Source organism: Bos grunniens, chromosome 18 (assembly GCF_055505025.1).
Source record: "Bos grunniens cultivar Pamir isolate PY7600 chromosome 18, Bosgru_T2T1.0, whole genome shotgun sequence".
NCBI classification, from domain to species: domain Eukaryota; kingdom Metazoa; phylum Chordata; class Mammalia; order Artiodactyla; family Bovidae; genus Bos; species Bos grunniens.
Window position 1 is genome coordinate 24,333,973 of NC_141182.1, and position 26,355 is coordinate 24,360,327.

Consider the following 26,355-nt stretch of genomic DNA (forward strand, 5'->3'; position numbering starts at 1 on the left):
ACATTTTCAAGCTTTGTGCTTGCAGCATGTTTCCCTACTTCATTTTCATGGCTGACTACTATTCCATTTTAGGGGATTATCCCTTATTTATCTATTCATCCCTTGAGTGACATTAGGGTGGTTTCTAACTTTGACTGAATAACGTTGTTATTGACATTTGTGTGGACGTTTTGTGTGGTAGTGTGTTTTCATTTCCCTTGGGTATACCACCTAGGAATGGAATTGCAAGGTCAAATGGTCACTCTTAGGTTTAAACTTTTTGAAGCGCTGACATCACTTTCCAAAGTATCCGCACTATGTTACATTCCTACCTGATGTATGAGGGAACACATTTTTATTTCCTAATGTTGAAGCTGAAGCTCCAATACTTTGGCCACTTGATGCGAAGAGCTGACTCATTTGAAAAGACCCTGATGCTGGGAAAGATTGAGGGCAGGAGGAGAGGGGGACGACGGAGGATGAGATGAGACGGTTGGATGGCATCGACACAATGGACTTGGGTTTGGATGGACTCCGCGAGTTGGTGATGGACCGGGAGGCCTGGCGTGCTGCGGTTCATGGGGTCGCAATGAGTCGGACACGACTGAGCGACTGATCTGAACTGAAATCAGGTTCACTTTAGACTTCGCCGGGTGTTACTAGTGAACAGCAGAAATTTTATTTGCGAGGAATTTAAGAGTGTTGATTGATTGTCCTTCCATGGGGCCAGGGCCTCTGTTATTCCCTAAGCACTGTCTCTTCTTTCACCACTTGGGAAGCTCCCAGGCCCACAGGGAGGCTCTGGGGTAACCTGCTTACGGGGAGGTAAGGAAACAGGACAAGTGGCCGGACGCTCGGTGGCCCGGGTCCCCGCGTCCCGCGGATGGGCCCACGCGGCCAGCGCTCGACCGCCCGTCAGCGCCGTCGGGCCTGAGTGACGCTTGGCCCCGGCCCAGGGCGGGTGCCCTGAGCGTCCGCGGGCCAGGCCGAGCTAGAGTGTCGGCGGAAGATAATGCTGGGTGCTGGGCCGCAGGGCCTGCGGCCGGGGCCTCCGCCAGCTAGGCGGCAGCGCGACCGCTGGGGGCGGGGGACCGAGGCCGCGCCCCCGCGCCCGTCCCGCCCGCACCCTGCTGGGGGCGGCGGCCAGCCCCGAGCCAGCCGAGGCTCTTCCGCGCCGGCAGGGGCAGCAGCGGGAGCGGCGCGGGGCGGAGCGGCCAGGAGCGGCCCGGCCCGGCCCGGCGCGGTGGCGGCGGCGGCGGCGGCAGCGACGCCAGAGCTCGTGGGCGCCGTTCGCGAGGCCGCCGGGACCCGGCCGCAGCGCAGGGAGGCCTGGGGGCTGGAAGCCGCCGCTGCCGCCATGCCGCTGCTCTTTCTCGAGCGCTTCCCCTGGCCCAGCCTCCGCACCTACACGGGCCTCAGCGGCCTGGCCTTGCTCGGCACCATCGTCAGCGCCTACCGCGCTCTCAGTCAGCCCGAGGCCGGGCCCGGGCCCACAGAGGCGGAGCCGGTAACGGCCCCGGTGCAGCCAGATCCGGCCGCGCTCGTCCGGCCGAGCGCCGGGGGACCCCGGGCCCGCGACGTGGCCCAGTACCTGCTCTCGGACAGCCTGTTCGTGTGGGTGAGCGAGGATGCCGGGCCGCCGAGGAGGAGCGAGCGGAGCGGGGCCAGGGGTGGGGGCCGCCATGTCACCCATTATCTGTGGGGGGCGTGGCTGGGGCCGGGGTCCCCTCCCTCCGGGACCCCGGAGTGTGAGGCCGGGTGGGGCGGGGCCCCGCCCGCGTACGCGCTTCCGTGGGACCCGGTGAGGGTTGGGGTGTGGCGGTGGGGTCGTGAGGGGGACCGGGTCCCCGGGGGCGGGTCGTCTTTGAGGGCCTGAGGAAGGGACTTTGGGACGGGGTTGGGGAGGCGCAGGGGGCGGGGCGCAAGGGAACGCGGCTGCCGGCCAGGGACGGGCGGGGGGAGGGAGGTGGGGGAGGGAGGTGGGGGAGGGAGGTGGGGGAGGGAGGTGGGGGAGGGTTGGGAATCAGGGGGGAAAGTAAAATATGGGGGGCCGAGTTGGGGTTGCGGAGGGACCACCAGGAAGTGAACTGGAAGACCTCAAAGAGCAGTCAGTTACCCGGAGTTGGGAAGGCTTTTCGGACGCGGTCAGGCAGGGAGACGCGTTTCACGTGTAGAGACAGAATTTCAGATGTTGAGCATAGGAGAATTTTGGGCATCTGGGTGTGTTTGGACGTTGTTTGGAGAGAGACCGTCTCCCACAGCGTTTTTTTTTTTTTTTTTCTTTGTTCTTTGTTATGTGACTGTCCTCTTTGAGTGGACGTACAACAAATACAGACTGTGCTTCCTTTCCTGCTGCTTTTACCTGGTGATTTCATGAAAGTTTCCTTTGATGTCTGAAGGCAGCCAAAACATCTGGAGTCGAGAGATGTCTCTTCATTTTAACTCAAGGTTTCTCCTGCTAGTGATCCATGTTAAAACAAGGTTTCCAGTTTGTCTGCCAGTGTAAGATAAGCAGCGTTTAGGAGGCATAAATGCTAGTTTCACTTATTAGAACAGATAATTGCAGGCGGGCAGATCAACAGTATTTTGGCTAAAGAACTTGGTTTCCACCTTGGCCTTTGAATGCCTCATAGAAATCCCACAGTGATCAGAAAAAGTTGTTCTGGGACTGAAGTCTGTCCCTAGGGTTTGCTGTGGTGTCTTGAGTCTTGTCTCCTCTAAGTTCCCATTTCGGTTGAGAGTTGGCTGTAAATGACTGGGATTAATATTACAAATATACAGAATGATATACAGCTCATTTGTTGTAATTAATCCCACTGTGCCTCATCAGGAAGCAGTGGGATTTATGAATTCTGTGGGTGTAGATTAAGTCTCTTGGTCCTTCTGATGAGATTAGTAGAAGGCAGGGAAGGGTGAGGTTCCCTTCTTGCACTGCTGTGTAAAGCTGAACCTTACAGTAGGGAAGAAGGGAGAAGAGAAGAAACTCAACCCATGTCTCTTGTTTAATGTCTGTTAAACCTAGATTATTAAAAATCTGTTTTTTGCATTTTAATTGGCAGATAAACAAAGTAATGTGAAGAGTGCTTTTGTCAAATGTTGAGATTATAATATAGTCTTTGATATATATATATATTTAAGTATAAGATACAAGTAAGCCTTTGAGATGGAACTGCTATAGTGTTTAACAACTACTAGTATTGCTTAATCAGAGAAGGCAATGCACCCCACTCCAGTACTCTTGCCTGGAAAATCCCATGGACAGAGCAGCCTGGTGGCCTGCAGTCCATGGGGTCGCTAAGAGTCCTGCAGGACTGAGTGACCTCACATTCACTTTTCACTTTCATACACTGGAGAAGGAAATGGCAACCCATTCCAGTATTCTTGTCTGGAGAATCCCAGGGACAGAGGAGCCTAGTGGGCTGCCGTCTGTGGGGTCGCACAGAGTCAGACACTACTGAAGTGACTTAGCAGCAGCAGCAGTATTGTTTAATGATTACTCCCCCTTTCCCCGCCCCCCGCCCCAGTCTCTTTGTACAAAACTCATTCCAGTTCCAAGGTTAGCACCTCTTCATAAAACATTACATAAACATAAAACATTAAAGCCTGTTGATTTTCTGTGAAAATTATGATTTTTAAGAAAATTTCCTTTTCTTCCCAGCTTTTTCAACAGAGATCTTGCCTCCAGTGAGTTTATGATTTCTTCCTCTCTGTGGATGATTTTTTTTTCCTTTCTCAGTTGGTCTTGCTGCTGGTCTTCCATCTTTCCTCTGTGGTTTTCACACTTTTATCTTGGCTTTCCTTGGTTCCTCAGACCTTCCATGTGTGCATTATCAGTTTTCCTCATCATCCATTACTTAAGTTTCTGCTCTAGTAGCGGAATAGGAGTTGCAATCTCAAAAGCCTTCCTCTGAGACCTGCCAGATAGCATAATTAAGTGAATACAAGGTGGAGTCTTTGTTAAAATGGACCCTGGTTTTTTTTTTTTTGCCCTGCCCAAGGACACTCATTGAGTTTTTAAAAACCAAGCAAGACAAAAACAATCAGTTGATCTTTCTGCCAGTTTGTAAAATCCTGCTAGCTATTATTTTGCATATTCATCTCTAAAACTTATTTTCATAGGGCACAGTTTAGATGAATATAGCTAGGAATATGTCTTCATTCTAATTAATGTCCTAGTGATTTTCTGCTCGTTAATGGTTGAGAAACTGATCAGGGAGAGGATGGGGTGATCAGGGAGAGGATGGGGTAGGGGGTGAAGGTCAGGTTATGTAAACCTTGCCTGCTCTATTAAGGAGTGTGAACATTATTTCATGGGCAGAAGGGTTTCAGTGGGAGTGGAGGGGAGAAGGGGCTGTCATGATGAGACGATTTCTTCAGGGGGGGACCTATGGCAGCAGTGGGGAAGATGGATTTATGTAGAATGGGAAGAGGCTAGGAGATGTAGTGACCAAAGACTCCAACTCCGAGCAGAGCTCTCCCGGTGGCCCTCTGGCATGGATATTGAGAACAGGTTTGAGGGGAGGTTCTCAGTGTTGTTACTCTAACAAATACTCAGATTTGTCTTGATTGTTTTTTTCTCTATGTCTTTCTAGAACTTCCATTCCAGATTAGGTTTCGTTTGTTATTTATTTCTAGGCTAATTTTACGTTGTTCAGATGTCCATTCCATTAAAGCATCTCCTGATCCTTTTCCGTCCTCGTTTGAATTGTTCAGGTGTCTCTGGCTTTTCAACTTTGCTAATCTTACTCATTAGTTTCATTACTTTCTCCTGGTTTTTTTGTTTTTTCCTGTTCCGTTCTGTTTTTTTTTTTTTTTCTTCCACTTTTATTTTTGCTTTTAAAATGGTAAGAGCAGGAAGTGATAAAATAGAGAAATAGAAACATGGAACAAATTTTAAGGTTCTGACGATTTAATTAGATGCAAATAGAATAGCTGAAATAGAAATGTCAAAGGAAAAAGTCATCGAAAATGAAAATGGATAAAAGAGAACTGGTCACTGAGAGCAGAGATTAGCAAACCTTGTTTGCCTATTTGGCCTATTAGCTAATATTGGTTTTTACATTAAAAAAAATTTTTTTTAAAGGAAGAGTATGTGACTGAGAGCATGTGGCCTACAAAGCCTAAAATATTTACTGTCTAATAGCCCATTAGAGAAAAAGTTTCTGACTCTTGCCTTAAAGAGCCCATCTTCACATAATTATACACTTTGAGAACTGAAAGTAATTTGCTAGGTTTGAGTGTTGATAAGATGAATATTCCAAAGACGAGAGAAAAATGTTAGCTCTAGAAATGTTTGGGGCAACTTAAGAAAAAGACTAAACTTGTAAATGATAGGACATAAGCCTAAATAAACAACCCAAAAATACAGGAAAAATCTCTAGAGTGAGGGGGAGGAGATAGCTGTTTAATTGCTTGTTAGATGTGTGCTATGTGCTTTATATATGTAATCTCATTTATTTCCTCGATGTTGTGAAAAGAGGAACACAGTTATCAGTGTAATAAGGAGGGGAATGCATTATTGGCATTTTATACTTGTCACTGGGGGCCTGCAGAAAAGTAACATCCCAGTGTCGTGGTCCGTCTCTTACCCCACGTCCAAGGTAAGAGAAACCCAAGTAAGATGGTAGGTGTTGTGAGAGGGCATCAGAGGGCAGACACACTGAAACCATACTCACAGAAAACTAGTCAATCTGATCACACAGACCACAGCCTCGTCTAACTCAATGAAACTAAGCCATGCCATGTGGGGCCACCCAAGACAGGCGGGTCATGGTGGAGAGGTGTGACAGAATGTGGTCCACTGGAGAAGGGAATGGCAAACCACTTCAGTATTCTTGCCTTGAGAACCCCATGAACAGTATGAAAAGGCAAAATGATAGGATACTGAAAGGGGAACTCCCAGGTCGGTAGGTGCCCAATATTTTACAGGAGATCAGTGGAGAAATAACTCCGGAAAGAATGAAAGGATGGAGCCAAAGCAAAAACAATACCCAGTTGTGGATGTGACTGGTGATAGAAGCAAGGTCCGATGCTGTAAAAAGCAATATTGCATAGGAACCTGGAATGTTAGGTCCATGAATCAAGGCAAATTGGAAGTGGTCAAACAGGAGATGGCAAGAGTGAACGTCGACATTCTAGGAATCAGTGAACTAAAATGGACTGGAATGGGTGCATTTAACTCAGATGACCATTATATCTACTACTGTGGGCAGGAATCCCTTAGAAGAAATGGAGTAGCCTTCATGGTCAACAAAAGAGTCTGAAATGCAGTACTTGGAGGCAATCTCAAAAACGACAGAATGATCTCTGTTCGTTTCCAAGGCAAACCATTCAGTATCATGGTAATCCAAGACTATGCCCCAACCAGTAACACTGAAGAAGCTGAAGTTGAACGGTTCTATGAAGATCTACAAGACCTTTTAGAACTAACACCCCAAAAAGATGTCCTTTTCATTATAGGGGACTGGAATGCAAAAGTAGGAAGTCAAGAAACACCTGAGTAACAGGCAAATTTGGCCTTGGAATACAGAATGGACCAGGGCAAAGACTAATAGAGTTTTGCCAAGAGAACACACCGGTCATAGCAAACACCCTCTTGCAACAACACAAGAGAAGACTCTACACATGGACATCACCAGATGGTCAACACTGAAATCAGATTGATTATATTCTTTGCAGCCAAGGATGGAGAAGCTCTATACAGTCAGCAAAAACAAGACCAGGAGCTGACTGTGGCTCAGATCATGAACTCCTTATTGCCAAATTCAGACTTAAAGAAAGTGGGGAAAACCACTAGACCATTCAGGTATGACCTAAATCAAATCCCTTATGATTATACAGTGGAAGTGAGAAATGGATTTAAGGGCCTAGATCTGATAGAGCCTGATGAATTATGGACTGAGGTTCGTGACATTGTACAGGAGACAGGGATCAAGACCATCCCCATGGAAAAGAAGTGCAAAAAAACAAAATGACTGACTGGGGAGGCCTTACAAATAGCTGTGAAAAGAAGAGAAGTGAAAAGCAAAAGAGAAAAGGAAAGATACAAGCATCTGAATGCAGAGTTCCAAAGAATAGCAAGAAGAAATAAGAAAGCCTTCCTCAGCGATCAATGCAAAGAAATAGAGGAAAACAACAGAATGGGAAAGACTAGAGATCTCTTCAAGAAAATTAGAGATACCTAGGGAACATTTCATGCAAAGATGGGCTCAATAAAGGACAGAAATGGTATGGACCTAACAGAAGCAGAAGATATTAAGAAGAGGTGGCAAGAATACACAGAAGAACTGTACAAAAAAGATCTTCATGACCAAGATAATCACGGTGGTGTGATCACTCACCTAAAGCCAGACATCCTGGAATGTGAAGTCAAGTGGGCCTTAGAAAGCATCACTATGAACAAAGCTAGTGGAGGTGATGGAATTCCAGTGGAGCTATTTCAAATCCTGAAAAATGACTCTGTGAAAGTGCTGCACTCAATATGCCAGCAAATTTGGAAAACTCAGCAGTGGCCACAGGACTGGAAAAGGTCAGTTTTCATTCTAATGCCAAAGAATGCTCAAACTACCGCACAATTGCACTCATCTCACACGCTAGTAAAGTAATGCTCAAAATTCTCCAAGCCAGGCTTCAGCAATACGTGAACCATGAACTTCCACATGTTCAAGGTGGATTTAGAAAAGGCAGAGGAACCAGAGATCAAATTGCCAACATCCACTGGATCATGGAAAAAGCAAGAGAGTTCCAGAAAAACATCTATTTCTGCTTTATTGACTATGCCAAAGCCTTTGACTGTGTGGATCACAATAAACTGGAAAATTCTGAAAGAGATGGGAATACCAGACCACCTGACCTGCCTCTTGAGAAACCTACGTATAGGTCAGGAAGCAACAGTTAGAACTGGACATGGAACAACAGACTGGTTCCTAATAGGAAAAGGAGTACGTCAAGGCTGTATATTGTCACCCTGCTTATTTAACTTATATGCAGAGTACATCATGAGAAACGCTGGGCTGGAAGAAGCACAAGCTGGAATCAAGATTGCTGGGAGAAATATCAATAACCTCAGATATGCAGATGACACCACCCTTATGGCAGAAAATGAAGAGAAACTAAAAAGCCTCTTGATGAAAGTGAAATAAGAGAGTGAAAAAGTTGAGCTTAAAGCTCAACATTCAGAATACTAAGATCATGGCAACTGGTCCCATCACTTCATGGCAAATAGATGGGGAAACAGTGGAAACAGTGTCAGACTTTATTTTTTGGGGCTCCAAAATCACTGCAGATGGTGATTGCAGGCATGAAATTCAAAGACGCTTAACTCCTTGGAAGGAAAGTTATGACCAACCTAGATAGCATATTCAAAAGCAGAGACATTACTTTGTCAACAAAGGTCCATCTAGTCAAGGCTATGGCTTTTCCAGTGGTCAGGTATGGATGTGAGAGCTGGACTGTGAAGAAAGCTGAGTGCCGAAGAATTGATGCTTTTGAACTGTGGTGTTGGAGAAGACTCTTGGGAGTCCCTTGGACTGCCAGGAGATCCAACCAGTCCATCCTAAAGGAAATCAGTCCTGGGTGTTCACTGGAAGGACTGATGCTAAAGCTGAAAGTCCAATACTTTGGCCACCTGATGTGAAGAGTTGACTCATTGGGAAAGACTGTGATGCTGGGAGGGATTGGGGGCAGGAGGAGAAGGGGACGACAGAGGATGAGATGGCTGCATGGCATCACCACCTCGATGGACATGAGTTTGAGTAAACTTCAGGAGTTGGTGATGGACAGGGAGGCCTGGCGTGCTGTGATTCATGGGGTTGCAAGGAGTCGGACATGACTGAGCAACTGAACTGAACTGAGTGTCCTTAAAAGAGGACACTGATAAAAGATGTGTTTGTGTGTATGTGGCCGGGGTGGGGGATGGGAGGTAGGTAGTTTTTGGTGTTAAGTAGGAGACTAGGTAACATCCATATCTGTTGTATCCTTGAAATGGTTCCTGGGAGTTGAATGGCATTTTGTCACAAGGTCATAAATAATGCCCCATTAAGTGAAGTCGCTCAGTTGTGTCCAACTCTTTGCAACCCCATGGACTGTAGCCCACCAGGTTCCTCCATCCATGGAGTTTTCTAGGCAAGAATACTGGAGTGGGTTGCCATTTCCTTCTCCAAAGGATCTTCCCAACCCAGGGATCGAACCTGGGTCTCCTGCATTGTGGGCAGACGCTTTACCGTCTGAGCCACCAGGAATGCACCCATTGGTAGCCAGCATTTTATAGAATCAGAAACACCCGCAGGGTCACACAGTGATAAACGTGGCCAGGCTGTCTCTTAGCACCTCTTCTCTTCCTCGCAGACCAGCCTGCCTCATGACTCAGTTTCTGTTTCTTCTAGGTGAACAGTAGAGCCGTTCTGGGAGAAAAGTTTTCTTAGGGGGCCTTTAGAGCAAAGGGAATTACGTTAAGCTTGATTCAGTAGGGGTTCCTTGGGTCATAACTTCCTGGTCTGTTTGGTTAAGACTACTCAAGGACTAGCAAAACTTGTTTTTATTTTGTATAGACAAGAAAAAATAAAGGTATTTGGTGAGATTTTCAAAAAATAGTAAGTTTTTTTTTTTTTTTTTAACACTGCTATAGATAGAATCTTTTCTGAAGTATTTTAATATAGTAGAAATACAGTGTGTTATACCAGGTTAACTTGTGACTTAGGCTGCCCAATTTGGGTTTGTTACTTGTCTGTCTCCCATGGTACAATGAGAAAAGTAATGTGAAACTTCAGAACTGATCAGGTTAGATTCTAAACTTGAATAGATTATTTTTTTTCAATAGATTTTTAACTTAAAAAAGTTAATAAATGATGTATGCTCATGGTACAGAAGGCAGAAGGTGCACAAGTGATGTGTACAAAGAAAAGTAAATCTCCCTCTCCCTCTTACCTGCCTCCCTCCCCTGAAAGTGGCCCTTACCAGTTTCTTGTAATTAGTGCTGGTGTTAAGTAGAAAATTAAGAAATACCCAGATTGATCAAGTCCTTGACACAGTTCGCATTAACATATTATACACATATATATAGTATGTATACAATATGGTATATATGTTGTTGTTTAGTCACTAAGTCATAGCACAGTAAGAAAGTAGCATAGTAATCACATTTCTACACTTTGCTTTTTTACAGTGAGCAAGTTATCCTGAAGGTTCTGTATAATGCTAGTAAATGTAGAACTGCTGAGTTAGTTTTCCTGGCTTCATTGTATTCCATTGAATGGCTGTTTGTACACTTTATTGAACTGTTCTCCCTAATGGCCATGTAATTGTTTTCCGTTTTTCTGGTGTTATAAACAGTGTTCCGGTGAGCTCCTTAAACTTATTTACGTGGAAGTTTGGATTCTGCCCACAAGGGAAGATTGTAGAAGGAGGTTAGTGCTTTTACTGTGGTCTGTAAGGAAGAAGTTCAGACTAGGCCTGTTGAAAGTGAGTCTCATTTTGATTCTTGAAGGTGAGAAGGTTTGTCATGGTTTTATTGGTTTAAATATGGACTGGAGTGTTGTTCCTGTAAGAATATCACTGATGACCTAGTGGGATCTGATTTGCAGTTTGCTTTTAATTTCATATGGGAATATAGCTGATGTACAGCGCTGTGTTTCATGTGTACAGCTAAGTGGTTGTTATACATTACATATATCCCTTTTTTCATATTCTGTTCTCATATAGGTTATTACAGAATATTGAGTAGAGTTCCCTGTGCTATGCAGTAGGTCCTTGTTGCTAATCTGTTTTATATATAGTGAAATTGAAAGTCACTCAGTCATGTCCAACTCTTTGCAAGACTATACGGTCCGTGGAATTCTCCAGGCCAGAACACTGGAGTGGGTAGCCTGTCCCTTCTCCATTGGATCTTTCTGACCCAAGAATTGAACTGGAATCTCCTGCATTGCAGGCGGATTCTTTACCTCAACTGAGCTATCAGGGAAGCACTTTATATATGGTAGTGTTTATATGTTAATCCAGGGATTTACTTTTAAATGAAGACAGCTTGAATTATGTTTCTTCCTGTATTTTCAAATTTTCAAGGCTCTGTCAGTTTTGAAATTTATATCTGTATTGGAATGACAGTATGTGTGAAATTGACATTTTTTTCTGTAAGTAGAAGAGAATTCTTCAAGAGCCAGGCATACCAGACCACCTGACCTGCCTTCTGAGATGTCTGTATGCAGGTCAAGAAGCAACAGTTAGAAGTGGACATGGAAAAACAGACTGGTTCCAAATTGCGAAAGGAGTACATCAAGGCTGCATATTGTCACCCTGCTTGCTTATTTAACTTATATGCAGAGTACATCATGCCAAATGCTGAGCTGGATGAAGCACAAGCTGGAATCAAGATTGCCGGGAGAAATATCAATAACCTCAGATATGCAGAGGACACCACCCTTATGGCAGAAAGCAAAGAGGAACTAAGAGCCTCTTGATGAAAGCGAAAGAGGAGAGTGAAAAAGTTGGCTGAAAACTCAACATCCAGAAAACTAAGATCATGGCATCCAGTCCCATCACTTCATGGCAAATAGATGGAGAAACAGTGGAAACAGTGTCAGACTTTATTTTTGGGGGCTCCAAAATCACTGCGGATGGTGACTGCAGCCATGAAATTGAAAGACGCTTACTCCTTGGAAGGAAAGTTATGACCAACCTGCTGCTGCTGCTGCTGCTAAATCACTTCAGTCGTGTCTGACTCTGTGCGACCCCATAGACAGCAGCCCACCAGGCTCCCCTGTCCCTGGGATTCTCCAGGCAAGAGTGGAGGCAACCACTGGAGTGGGTTGCCATTTCCTTCTGCAATGCATGAAAGTGAAAAGTGAAAGTGAAGTCACTCAGTCGTGTCCAACTCTTTGCGACCAACCTAGACAGCATATTAAAAAGCAGAGACATTACTTTGCCAACAAAGGGTCTGTCTAGTCAAGGCTATGGTTTTTCCAGTCGTCATGTGTGAATGTGAGAGTTGGACTATAAAGAAAGCTGAGTGCTGAAGAATTGATGCTTTTGAACTGTGGTGTTGGAGAAGATTCTTGAGAGTCCCTTGGACTGCAAGGAGATCCAGCCAGTCCATCCTAAAGTAGATCAGTCCTAAGTGTTCATTAGAAGGACTGATGTTGAAGCTGAAACTCCAATACTTTGGCCACCTGATGCAAAGAACTGACTCATTTGAAAAGACCCTGATGCTGGGAAAGATTGAAGGTGAAGGGGACGACAGAGGATGAGATGGTTGGATGGCATCACTGACTCAATGGACATGAGTTTGGGTAAACTCTGGGAGTTGGTGATGGACAGGGAGGCCTGGCGTGCTGCAGTCCATGGGGTCACAAAGAGTCAGACACGACTGAGCAACTGAACTGAACCGAGGTGTTTTAAAAGCCCTTTTTCATGATCTTAAAATCTTTAGTTACTTCCAATCTTGTATAGCTTTCACTTTCATATCAAGTTCACAAAATATTATCTTTTTCTTTTTTATGTAAAATCTCTTCCTAATATCAGTTTACTAGTATCAGTCTCTTTTCCCCTTCTTAGCCATGCTAATTTTCAAATCTTCCATTTATATTTAAAATAGAATTGATTATCTACTGTTGATGGAACTATCAGAGACTTTCGCCTTTTTTTTTTTTTTTTTGGTAAATCAGAGTTACAGAGTTTTTATACCTTATTTTTGAACTTAGGAAAACTGAAAAAAAAAGTTTTAACTGAGAAGTAATACTTTATTGCTTATTTTGTACCCCAGGGTATGTGAGAAAGCTGTTTAGGTTAGAGAAATGGTTGAGTGACCCTAAATTTGATTTCTCCTGTTGTCCTCAGGAGAGCAGCTGGCTTGGCCTGTTAGATGTTAACCAAGTTCTGTGTCCTGTAGATCCTAACAGCTCTTTGAGTGCAGGGTCTAAATCAACCTCCTTTCTTTTAACCTCCCACATACCTTTAACATGTAGGTGCTAAATATGTTGAATTTATTTCTGCATTTCATATGCCTACCTGCAAAAACAGGAAGACTTTTTAAAAAATTGTGTTGTGATTAGGCTGAGAATGGGTGTTTGGCTGATTTTAAAAATCCAGTTCGGCTGGGGCATATGGCATGAGGGACTGTGGTTGTAGTTTTGTCTTACAGCATTTTTTCCTTAACTGACATGATTGGGGTTCCCACTGACGGATTTAGAGCACAAGGAAGATGAGCCTTTTAAACATCTATTTCATCCCTTAAAATTTAGTATTCCATCCAGTTTGTTGGAATGTTTTGAATAGGGCTGTTCCACAATACTTAAGGAGGTTAGGATGTTTTGGATAGCTAATTTCGGGTTTTTTTCTGGTTATCTGAAGAAATTAATTACTGGAACAGTTTCATTTTTCAGCACTATTTTTGTTTTAGTTCTTTGAAAATACATCCCATACTTCCTTGTCCCATTAGACAGGCAGAATGTAACTAAACATAATTTATTCTTTTGTAATGAATCAGGGCTACCATTCATGATACATAATGCATCAGGGTTACCAAAGGGCTGGGTAATGTCACGTACAAAGAGGAACCTGAAGAGGTCCTAGGGAGTTTCCTTCCTTATATTACCCTCTTCTGTCACCTTCCTTTATTTACTCATTTTTAAAACATCGTTTGCTTCTTTTAGAAGTAGAGGGACGGATGGCCTGGGAAGAGGAATCTGGGACCTCCACCTTCCTGTACACTTAGTCAAAAAAAGATTGAAGTAGTCTTTCCTGTCGTTGGTGTTCATTTTCATCTGCTCTAAAAGTCCCCTGTACAGTTCTGCATCAAGGTCCTTTTGGCTTTTTCAGATTCTTTGGTTTTAAAAATCACTGGAGCATCAGTAAGGTGGTGTGCCAGACTAACTTCTGAGTTGGGGCAGCCCGCAGTTTCATTTGTGAGCATTAGGTCTGTTGTTTAGGCGTGAGGGCTTTCTTCATCACTAAGGAAGTTTTCCGCTTGCTGGTGAAGAAGGCCTTGCACTGTCTCTGGCGTCTCATGGTCGCAGTTCTCAGCTCCTCCTGCCGGTTTTCTTCCTGCTTTCTTGATTTTGCTCCCCCTCGAATGCCCCAGAACCTTTCCTTCAAGGCCAACACCAAGCACAGGTATTTTTTGTCCCATTGCAGTGTATTTGAAAATGTGTATGTTTTTGATTCTCAGTTCTCCATGATCTTTGTGGACTCTTTGTGACCATTCACCCTCTTCTCCCTATTTCCTGTTTTTGAACAGAGCAGTGTAGGAGGTTTGGGTGCTGGACTTTTACTGTTCAAGATAACAACATTTTCTGGAAAAGTTTTCTTCTAGATTGTTCAAAACCTTAATGTGAGAATTGATATGCCTTGGAGATACGGTTTTCTAAGGTATATACAGTTCTATACATATAGTACAGAGTTTACGCTCGATTCAGTTAAGACTGAAGGGGATGCTGGCCTTCGAAGGGTACACATTGGGACAGGCTCTGTGAGTTAACCACCAAGCTGGCACTTTCCCTCCCCACTCCTCATCCATACCCCCACCACCCATGAAAATGTGCCTCTTCACATGCTACTGATCTTGTACTGGTAGAAAACTGGAAAGGTTCAGTCATTAGAAATGTTGGCTGAATTCCCAATAGAAAATTTTTAGAGCTGCATTTATTTTGCAACAAGAGGAAATAAACTTCCTTTCTTTGGTTTGTGTACAGGTTCTAGTAAATACTGCTTGCTGCATCTTGATGTTGGTGGCTAAGCTAATCCAGTGTATCGTGTTTGGCCCTCTCCGAGTGAGCGAAAGACAGGTAAGTCCACACAGCAAGGATGCATTCTTGTGACTAGATTAAAAAAACAAAAACTTTCTTGGGTATAATTTCAAACTTACAGAAAAGTTGCACAAATAGTATGAAGAACTCCCATATAGATTTTATCCAGATTCAGTTATTAACTTTTTGCCCCATCTATTCTAACATTCACCTTTTATCTATATATAAATATCTATATCTATATATATATTCACCTTTTATCTATATATAAGTATTTATATCTATATACATTCACCTTTTATCTACATATAAATATCTGTATCTATTCACCTTTTATCTGTATGTTTTTTTCTGATCTGTTTGAAAGTAAACTGGGGCATCATATAGAACCTCAAATAGTACAGTATATGTTTCCTAAGAGCAAGGAGCTTTTCTTGCATAACCATAGGATCAACATCAGGAAATTCAGCATTGGTAAAATACCTCATGTAGTCCACAGTCTGTATTCAGTGTAACCAGGCTGTCCCAGTATTGTTCTTGATTGCTATTTCGCCATGACATTTATGAGGTAATTCTGAAAGAAGCTCTGACTTTTTTTGTTTGAATAATCGTATATATATCATTCTTTAGAATATGGGTACTTTTCCAAAGGAATTTACTGAGAGATTTTAGTTTTCCCCTTTGGAAAGGAATATTAAGATTCCTCATTTTGCAAATCAATGTTCAGGTGAGATAGTCTGACATTTGAACATTATTCTCAGAATGTATGTATGAGCAGGATGTGCTTTCATTAAAGAATTAATGCCACGAACATACTGTGCAGATTGGCAGTTCCCCAAAGGATTTTAGTGGATAGAGTGTAGAATGGTGTGTTTTAAAGTAAGACTTTAGAACTGGCCTTTACAACAATAACATGAACAGAACTATGTTGTACTTTGTCTTATTCCAGTGGTAAGACACAAAAACCTACTGTCCATACATTAACAGTACACAGTGGCCTCAGCCCTTACATATCCTTTTCAACCCAAATCTCTTGTTATCAAGTCAGCTGAGGTCCTGGGCAGAGTTAAAATGCAGTTACTGTGTGATTGATCCCTTGGATGCTGTGAAGAGCAGGGCTGTTTATTTTCCCCCCAATTTTTCATTAGTGAGTATTGAGCACTTTCTGCAAAATATCAACTCCAGAGGTCTCCCAGATGGGATTAATAGAACATTTTTTTTTGGTAGCATACAAAAACTTTAAAAAAAAAAATTTTATTTAATTTGCGTATTTGGCTGCACCAGGTCTTAGTTGTGGCATGTGGGATCTAGTTCCCTGACCAGGGATCAAACTTGGGCCCCCAGCCATTGGACCGCCAGGGAAGTCCCCAAAAGCTTTCTTTGATGCTTCTGTTTTCAAGTAAAACTTTGACTTGTGGGCCAGAAATCAGTCAGGCCAAGCAAGCCATCCAATTGTTGGTGGATTGTTCTGGCACCAGTGGGCCTTATGTACCACTTTATGTCTCCTAAAATGCTAACTACCAGTTCAGAATTTGCAGAAAATTCACCTTGAGGTATTACAGAGATTTTTTAAATACTTGGCGGTAATCATAATCGGCACATTTGTCACTCATCTCTTTTTTCTGTATAGATCACGTCTTTCATGTTGTTCTGTGATGACCATTTTGACCAGTGTCACCCTGCAGTATTTACTAAGCACTGTTTTGAGTTAGAACACTACAGAGTTGACATGGGTTTACTCTCTGGGTGCTTAAAGTTGAAGAAGTAAAGTAAATACTAGGCACAAAGACATTGAATACCTAAAATGGGACAAATATTAAACTGTTAAGTGGCAGTGTAGAGCAAGGATGTTTTTTTTTAATGCACTTAATGCCTACTGTGGCATTTGTCTAAGCACAAAATATGTATTAACTCACTTAGTTCCCCCAACAATTCTATGAGATATATGCTATTGTTATAAGATCTGTCTTATAGATGGGAAACCAAAGCATGGGGATGGAAACCAAAGCCACATAGGAAATAGATGGTGGATTGAAGGTTCAGAACCAGGGCACAGAATGTTCTAGCTTCACCTCATGCTTCCTGCCCCAGATCTGGAAACAGACATTCACTAAGGATTCCTAGTTTATTTTGTTCTCTGAACAAAGGGTATCTAGGCACAGTACAGTGTTTTAAAGTTCTCAAAATAACTCTTATTTTTAAATAGTCTTGTTATCAATGTGTTCCACACATGGGTTCAATTATTTCTGTTTTTTTTTTTTTTTTCAATTTTGCTTTTCTTTCTGTTTAAAATTTTGAATTTGTGAAACGTTTACACAGTTTAAAAACTTTATATAAAAGTAAACTTAGGAGCCGTGTTTTCATCCTTCTCTGCACTCAGTTCCACCACTGTGCTTGATGGTGCTTTTTAATATCTGTTGGGTTGATGCTCCTTGTTGCCCTTCTTTTTTTTCAGGACGGTAAATATTTTTAAAACTGGACATTCTCAGTGTAAGAAAGAGTACAGTGAAGCAGATACACTTATGTGGGCGTGTACATTTATAATTAGAAACCATAACAACATCCATAACCTTTGATTGCTGAGAAAATAGAATCTTGTACAAAGATATTCATTGCAATATTTTTTGAATGGTGAGAAAACATTTCAGTGACCATCTGTAACCCTAAAGTGGTCCATTCAGACAGTGCTCATTGGCATCAGTGTTTTACATTTAGGAAGAAAATTGCATGAAAATCTTAAGTCATCATTTTTGTTTTACCTTTGTACTTTTTCATACATTATTGATTATGGCTGGAAAATTAGCATATGTTATTTTTGAACCTGAAGGATGTTTAAAAAAAAAAGAATGTCTAATCTTTTGTTTTAAGAATTCAGAGAGCAGAAGTAGTAAAAATGATACTTGTAGCTGTCACCATTCTTTTTTATTCTGTGTTTTATTTTGTTATATAACACATATTATTAATATTATACTAAACTAATATTATTACACTCTTAAATGTCTAAAATTCCATAACTGACTGAGGAATTCAATCCAGAATCCATAGATTACTTCGTAGATGTCTTACCTTTGTTCTTCACAGGGCTCATTTCTCTCTTTGCCTTTGGTTTTGTCATGGACAAGCGTTAGAAAACAGAATAGAATATTCTCTCCTCCTTAAAAGCCAGCTTACTGTCTCTAGAACGGATTAGGTGTAATGGTACTCACCTTTACAAATATTTTTCTTTTTAGCACCTCAAAGACAAGTTTTGGAATTTTATTTTCTACAAGTTCATTTTCATTTTCGGGGTGCTGAATGTCCAAACAGTGGAAGAAGTGGTCATGTGGTGCCTGTGGTTTGCTGGACTAGTATTTCTGCACCTGATGGTTCAGCTCTGCAAGGACCGGTTTGAATATGTGAGTTTTTACCCAAGCTCTTCTTTTCCTGCTTAGGCATACACATGGCAGGTCTGAGTGGTGTCATACGAATGAGCCGTGACATGCGTGTGCAGGGCGGCTGTCCCACGGAAGGCTCCTGGCTCAGGCACCTCCTGCCTGTTTCTTGAGGAATTTTCTGCAGCAGCCAAGGCATGCAGGGGCAGTGTCCCCTCAGGAGGCTTTCTTCCCTCCCCAGTAGTGTTACATGACAGCCCATGTAGGGTCAGTTCACCTAACACAAACTGTTTTGATCGGAGTGAAAGGGAAGCTTAAACTGAAAAAATAGCTGATCTCTTCCAGATGCTTTCTAATCTCCTTCCGTTTTCTCCCTTCTTACTCTGGCCCCTGGGGCTACTCTTTCTGACTAGTTTATGTTGTTTCCACCCCCGGGCCAGTGCTGAAATAGCTCCCTTTGCTCCCTTGGTCCCTGGAGAAGTGCATCCTTTTCTGTCTGGGTACAAGTTCTGCCTTTTGGCTACAGAGTTGTGCGGGAGAATCTTCATTCCTGAGTGCTCCCTAACTAATCTCATAGATCCAGAGCCAGTGGGCACCTGTGATCCTACTGCTCTGTGCAGCCCACCGCACAGTGCTCTTTGCCCCCTTCTTTACACAGTCTTCATGGACCATGGTGGTCCTTGCACCTCTCTCTGAGCTGATCTCAGTTCCACAGCCTTGAGCTGTTTGAGAATTCAGCCCCCATCCCGGGCCATGAACGGTGCTGCTTGTCTCCCCAGCTGGTTTGGTATCTACAGTTTCCTGCTCAGGAGTCACAGCTCCAGACCTCCCCTCCAAGCTGTTGCCTCTGCTTGTGTGCCGTTAATGTAGCACGACGATAGTGGTCCATCTTCACGTGGAGTACACTTCAGTTGTCCCAGCTGTGAACAGGCTAGGAATGTCCCCCCAGGTGACTTTGAGGGATTAGGATTAGAGCAAGATTGAGAAAGAGCACTACAGAACATGGTGTTGCCCAGAGTCCTGTTGAAGCCAGAGGGAGAATGACAGAACTCTGGCAAGGTGCTTCTAGAGGCTTGTAACCCCACCGGTAGGAGGATTCTTGAGAATCTGAGATGAAAATATCATGTATATTGTTATGGTCCCTAAATTAAATGGTGAAGATCTCAAGGTATCAGCGCATACTCATATTGAGGTTGGCTGGAGAATTCTGGCCATCTGGTAATGGTAATGGTTCTGTGCAGACGTCCCAACAAAGACACCAAGATTAACCTTGAGTTTCTCAGTCAGGTTTAACCCTGCCATGCTGAAGAATGAGCTTCTGTCTTCTGTTTTGTCCTTCCAGCTTTCTTTTTCTCCCACCACCCCCATGAGTAGCCATGGCCGAGTTCTGTCCCTCCTGGTCGCTATGCTGCTTTCCTGCTGCGGGTTAGCAGTCGTCTGTTGCGTCACAGGCTACACCCATGGGATGCACACGTTAGCTTTCATGGCTGCAGAGGTAAGATACGGACATAGGCCTTTGCTCTGGTTGTGTTCCCGTGTATTTCCAAGGAAGCTAGAGGGCGGTTGACAGATTACTTTTCACCCATGATGGATAGCTGGTCTTTGATTTTAACAAACATTTTTGGAGTTCCTTTGTTTTAGATTGGGTTCTGGTACTGAATGCTTCTATGTATGTTCTTTCATGTAATCCTTGCTACAACCTAATAAAAAGTACAGTTGACCCTTGAACAACTTGTGAACTGTGTGGGTCCACTTATATGTGGATATTTTTCAGGAGGAAATACTACCCGGTCCCTGGGTGGTTGAATCCACAGATGCAGAGGAACTGGATATGGAGGGCCAACGATAAATTACACACTCCTCTGTTGCCCAAGGGTCAGCTGTAATTATTTTTGCCAGCGGTTATACATAGTGCTTACTGTACACTGGGGATTGTTGTAAATAACTTACATGCCTGTTTATGGATGGGAAAATGGCATGGCAGCTGAACTGCTAAAAGTTCCAAAGTGGTCAAATTAGCATAATCCAAGGTCTATGACTTCAAAGTGGGAAAGATTTTCTCCTTAAGAAGCAGTGCTTGGTAACAATAGGGAAATACCCTGTAATTGGTTTGGAGGAGGAAATGGCAACTCACTCCAGTAATCCTGCCTGGGAAATCCCGTGGACAGAGGGGCCTGACCTGCTACAGTCCAGGGGGTTGCAAAGAGTTGGACTTGGCTTAGTGACTTAACTACCACCTGTAATTGGTTAGTTTAGATAGGCCATAAATTAAGATTTTACAGAATAATACAATAAATATGGAAACTATATTATTTTCAGAGAATAATCTGAGATATTCATGTATATTTAAAATGTACTTTTAAAAACCTTTCTGAAAATACCAATTTCTATTCAGTAGAAATCAGATTATTTGAATGTTCTTTCTTTTCAGTGGCTATATTTGCTTTTTTTTCAGGCCAAAGGAAAAACACTTTTATCTTGTCCATAATTGCTATTAATGAAAGAATGAAATAATAGATATCTAGTATCACTATCAATAGATGGCTAATATCAAAACTGTGAGTTTAAACTGCTAATTGGGAATTTGTTAGAATAGGATTAAAATTTATTTTGCTTAATAGTGTTCATTTTGGAGTATAATGTAGTGTAAGTACATTGTTTTCCTTTTTTGTTTCTTGAGCTTTTAATTACTACTAGGCCAAACTTTAAAAAAGGTATACCTAAAAATAAAGATGCTTAAAATAGGTCTATTGGGTCATGTACATATTTTTATTTTAGGTCATTAAGTTCTTAAGATACATTATCATGTTATAGATTTGATATTTTGAACTAAATAATTTTTTTATAGTGTTTCTCTTCTGTGCAGAATATTTTCTATTTGTAAATGAAAGTTTTCCAATCTCTAAGAATGTTTATGTTTAATTCTCCTAGATTAAGAGGAAACTTTTCTTAGCATCAGTTTCTATAATACAGAATACTATGAAGGTCTTATTTTGTTATTGATTTCCTGCTTTCGGTTTTCTTCTGTGTCAGTGAACAGGGTGCAGAAGGCATTTTGCAGCAAGCAGGGACTCGCAGATTGTCTAGGATAGTAGGGTCTAAACCTCACCTTGGGTATATGGTCACCAGGTCTTCAGACAGCCTCTTCGGGTTATCAATTACAGTGACTCGGTGCTGTACAAAATGGAAGTGATTGTCAAACTCAGTGACCTCAAGATTGTGGAAGGCATCCCCAGGAGCTGGACAGGTGTAGTTGGTTGTCACCTATTAACAGGAAAAGGCTCAATAAAAGTTGAGTTTCTAGGTCATGAGAATATTGCATGGAAATTTGAAGCACATGAACTAAAATGGTTGGTAACTTGCTTTTTTTTTCTTTCAGTTTTAATGAGATATACAGTCTGTATAAGTTTAAGGTGTACAACATAATGATGATAATAATTTGTGAAATGATTATTACCACAATAAGTATCCTCTTAATTCCCCCAAAATGTTTTTTCCCCTGTGATGAAACTTTTTGGGCGTCCTCTCTGCATAACTTTGAAGTACACGATACAGCGCTATTGCCTGTAGTCATGTTACACGTTACATCCCCGTACTTGTTTACCTTATAACTGGTAGCTTGTGACTACCATCCTCCAAGTCCCCCTCACCCCTCCCCAGCCATTGAACAACCTGCTTTTTAATTGAACTGAGAAATGTTTGTCTTTTATCATTTTGCAAAAATTAATTTGGTCTGAACAATCCTAAACTTTACTAAAAGGAAAAAAATCTCTCTTTTTAAAATAGTCTCTTCTTGTGACAGTGAGGACTGCTCATGTGATTTTACGGTGAGTAGAAATTTGGGAGGGAGGTGATGGAGGTCTACTCGTACAGTTGATTTTAAAGTATAACATGTAAAAAATTTGTAAAAATATGACTCTAGTGTATCCTATTTAAAACAAATTCAGTTGTGACAGTAAATCATTAACATGACTCTCCTCTGTCCATGGCAGATACGTAATTCACCTCTGGGACCTCAACCATGAAGGGACATGGGAAGGAAAGGGGACGTATGTCTATTACACAGATTTTGTCATGGAGCTCACTCTCTTGTCCTTGGACCTCATGCACCATATTCACATGTTGGTAAGTTTCCCAGAGGGAACTCCAACAGAGAGAGCTAAGTTTTTTAGAATCAGGAACTCTGTTTTGTACAGAGTTTAATAAGTGAAACATTTGTGGATGACCCACTTAAAAGACTATAAAAATGATGCAACTGTGCCCCTCCCCTTTTTTTTTCTTTCTGGCCAACGGGTGTAAAACAGTGTGGAACAGCTTTGGTGCCCAGCTCAAGAGGTGTTTGCTGTCCTCCCAGGAGACTTAACTCACTCTGCTGACCAAGTCAGTAGATAATTCTTTTAGCATGGTATTAAGAGAATTCCTCTCCTCATAGATTCTGTGGCTTCTGATATTTAGCAGTTACTTTGTAGGTGGTAAAGGGGACTCCCACAGTGTTAGCTGCTTCATGGATGCGTAAATGTTCCATCTTTGTAATTAAAAGCAAAGTCTTTATTCTTAATTTCTCCTACTTCATTGTTTGCATTTTATTTTGGTGTGCAAGAAATCACCATGTTGAAAACCTGCTTCCCTGGTTAGCACTTCAGTGATCTCAGAATGGTGAGAATCAACATGTTTGGTGGGCAATTTGTTTATATCATAAGCCGGTCAAAGTAGCATTTAAAAATTTGAGAGTTGAACATAGCACATTTCTAAGTGTACTTTTTAAAAATGACTTTGAAAACGTACTTTAAAAAAAAAAAAGCCCCCCCCAACAAATGTCAAAAGTTAAGTGTTGACTTTTTTTTGTGGTTACTGCTTCTTTATTTATTCAGAGCCATGTATTCATCATGTATCGGGCCTATAGCTTAGGTTTTTGTAGCTGTTGTATTATGTGCATCTTCCTGTGCTAGCAACATTTCTTCTCAATCATTTTGATACCTTTAAGATAAAAATTCCATGACAGGGTATGATGATTTGATTGAAATGCAGCATACAGCACTGTTATAACTCGTTATCATGTCGTATGTTATATCCCCACTAAGTTTTTATCTTACAACTGGAAGTTTGTACGTTTTGACCACTTTCCTTCCTTCAGTCCCCGACCCCTAGCCATTGAACACCCTGCTCCCATAATAAGGGTATTTAGATTTTATTCAGTTGTTTGCCTCTTCACATCTTTACATAATTTTTTGGTCACATGTTAGTTTTTTTTGAAGTACTTTTTTCCTCTTTTCACTTAAAATATTATTTACCCATATTATTAATCTTCAAAATGTTATATATAAAATATAATAGGATATAATTATATTTTATGATACATATAATGAGTATACAATATTACATTATGTGAGTTCACAGTATAACTGTTCCCCTACTGGGCATTTGGTCTGTTTCCTGGTTTTCTGTTTTATAATTGCATGAATGTACATCATTTGGCATAAAGCTTTAAACTTTCTGATGAGCTCCTCAGAACAGATGGCTGTGGATGGAATGACTAGGCCCCAGAGCATGGGCAGTGTTGAGAGTCGTGAGAGGAATATGCGCATTTGCTTCCCCAGTGGCTGCTCCTGCTCACCTTTACCCACGACTCAGACCTTCCGTTGCTTGCCTTGGCCCTTGGTGCTAGCCAGTTCGCGTTGACCTTTATTGTACATTTTATTCTCTGTCCCTCTCATCAAGTTATTTGGCAACATCTGGTTGTCCATGGCCAGCTTGGTCATCTTCATGCAGCTGCGTTACCTGTTTCATGAAGTACAGCGTCGCATCCGCCGGCACAAGAACTATTTGCGAGTGGTCGGAAACATGGAAGCCAGGTGAGTCAGCAGGTTGATGCCACCCATGTTGACACATTTGCGATCTTTAATAATAACAGATCCCGGGTTATATCCCCGCTTTTTTCAGCTGTTAATGGAATCGTGAAAAGTGCAGGCTCGGGAGTCAGACTGCCTAGATGTGAAGCCCACTTAGTTACCGTGTGACTCTGGACAATTTACTTACCTCCCTGTGCCTGGGTTGCTTAAGCCTAGGGATAATAACAATACCTTCTTCCTGGAATGTTGGGTGGATTCAGTGGGATAATGAACATAATATACTGAGAACAGTACTGGGTAAATATTAGGTTCTTTTATTACATTGTTATTTTTATCATCATTATTATTAAATGGAAGTCTCCTTGGGCTTCTGCTCTTTTTATTCCTTACACATGCATGCTTACATACACACACAGACACACACAAACACACATTCTGTCTCTCACACTCTTAACCTCACTGAGGTTGTTCACTTGGCATCCTGAGGCTAAACCAAGCCTGAATGGTGTGAGCTTAACAGGCATCCTTTTTGTGTCCAGGGGAGCAGTTTGGCTCTCTGAGGTGTCTTAACTCCTCTAATCTACCCAGAAATGTGCGCTCATGTCATCACTAACGAGGGCCGTCGTGTTACGACACAGTCGGTTTCTGTGTATTGGTTTCCTGCTGTTTGATGATCTCTGGAGAGAGCATGGTTGTCATGGTTTCCGTGGGTGGAGATTTCATGGTGAACATGATTCCTCTGTAAGTGTGCTGCTAGAAAGGTGAAATCTGTGACGCAAGTGATGCTCAGTATTTGTGGGATTGACAGAGATCCCTGCCAGGTGCCCTCTGCGATGGTTTCCGTTTTTTTCCTTACAGGTTTGCAGTGGCAACTCCAGAGGAGCTGGCTGTCAATAACGATGACTGCGCCATCTGCTGGGACTCCATGCAGGCTGCGAGGAAACTGCCCTGTGGACATCTTTTCCACAAGTAGGAGCTTGGCAGGGGCCACATGGGACTGGTGTTCTGTCCAGGCCACGAGGATGCTTCTTGTGCCGGGGCTTAAGACCAACCTTAGCTGAAGAGTGGGCGCGTTCCCTCAGACTGGCCAAGGTGCTGGTACTGAGTCAGGTGGGGGGCCTGGGGGTGTCTGCCTTGTTTCTCAGCCTCTTCCCTACACGGCAGGATTGTTCCCTACTCAGTTTGCCATCTCAATTTCTGGATGTGTTAGCTGTCTTCACATTCCTTCTCTGTGTAAGCTCTGAGGTATAACACATAGGCCCCTAAGACTTAAAACAAAGGGGGTGGAGGAATCCTCGCTTTCCAATAGCTTATTCCCTTTTCTCACCTTTTTTGGGGTGAGAATATTTATTTGTGCATTTCACGCATGCCCAGAAGCAACATAGAAACACACACCAGGGTGGTGTGATGGGATGGGGATCAGACCAGAGACAGTGAGCAGCCCGGAACTGTGACTATCATCAGGGATTACAACACCTCCACGGCTGGACTAGATCTGTGTGCAGTACAGGCTCTTCTGTCCCCTGTGAGCCCTTGTCTCTCGCTGTTGCGGTCCTCACCTCCTAATGTTGTTCATTTTTAGAGCTCTCATATGGACTGTGACTGTTCAACCTAAATCCTAAATTATTCTGTTTGTAGATTGGATGTTTTTCATGTTGACAGACCTTGAGGTATCTCTTGACCTTTTGTATCTATGATCAGTCTTGCATATTGAGAAAGTTATAATCTTTACATCTTTAAATCTTCCTTTCTTTATTTTGTATTCCCAAATAGTTTTTCTTCTCCTTTTTAATGTTAGAAAGACTTTGGAGCTGGAGTATCAATGACTCAACAAATTTATTGATTTTTTTTTTTTTAATGTGCTGGCTACTGAGTTGGCTTCTGGGAAATAATGTTAAAATGACAGAGGTGGTCTTTGTTTCACAAGGCGTTCAGCCTAATGGAGGAGACAGACATGAATTAAGCAGGAGTGTTTATGAGCATGTAAGGATAAATTGAGACAAGTGCTCTAAAGAAAGGGAATGTGGTCCTTGAGAGCTTGTGACAAAGCAATCTGACACCTGGAGAAGGTGACTCTGACAGTGAGTAGGTGTGAAGGCATCAGAAGAAGGGATCAGGTGGAAGAGCCTTTGAGACAGAGGGAACATTACTGAAGCAAAAGGGAGTATCCAAGGAGTGAAAGAGAACCCATGTGCCAGGAGCTCAGAATGTCAGAGGAGGCAGTGGTGTTTGCTGAGGCAGAAGACACAGGCCTGAGTCACCTTGCAGGGAACTGAGGGCAGTGGAAGGTTTTAAAGTAGGGGTTCAGGGTCAGATATGCAGCTGGGGAAGATCAGGGAGGCCAGTTAGTAAGGGCTGCTGGGGTTCAGATGGGCTCCGAGAGGCGTGTGAGCTACAGCGGTGGAAGAGGGGCAGGAGCGG

General features: G+C 42.6%; 1 protein-coding gene across 1 annotated transcript in view; it reads left to right on the forward strand.

Moving 5' to 3' along the window:
• Window positions 1-1,173: 1,173 nt before the first annotated feature.
• The window catches only part of AMFR (autocrine motility factor receptor), a 45,593-nt gene continuing 20,411 nt past the window's right edge, over window positions 1,174-26,355 (forward strand). The window contains exons 1-8 of the mRNA XM_086350734.1: window positions 1,174-1,597; window positions 14,661-14,753; window positions 17,945-18,109; window positions 19,428-19,580; window positions 21,872-21,912; window positions 22,078-22,210; window positions 23,804-23,937; window positions 24,793-24,903. Of these exons, the coding sequence (XP_086206860.1) occupies window positions 1,337-1,597; window positions 14,661-14,753; window positions 17,945-18,109; window positions 19,428-19,580; window positions 21,872-21,912; window positions 22,078-22,210; window positions 23,804-23,937; window positions 24,793-24,903 (1,091 nt within the window). The 5' untranslated portion in view covers window positions 1,174-1,336. The remainder of the gene's footprint in view (window positions 1,598-14,660; window positions 14,754-17,944; window positions 18,110-19,427; window positions 19,581-21,871; window positions 21,913-22,077; window positions 22,211-23,803; window positions 23,938-24,792; window positions 24,904-26,355) is intronic.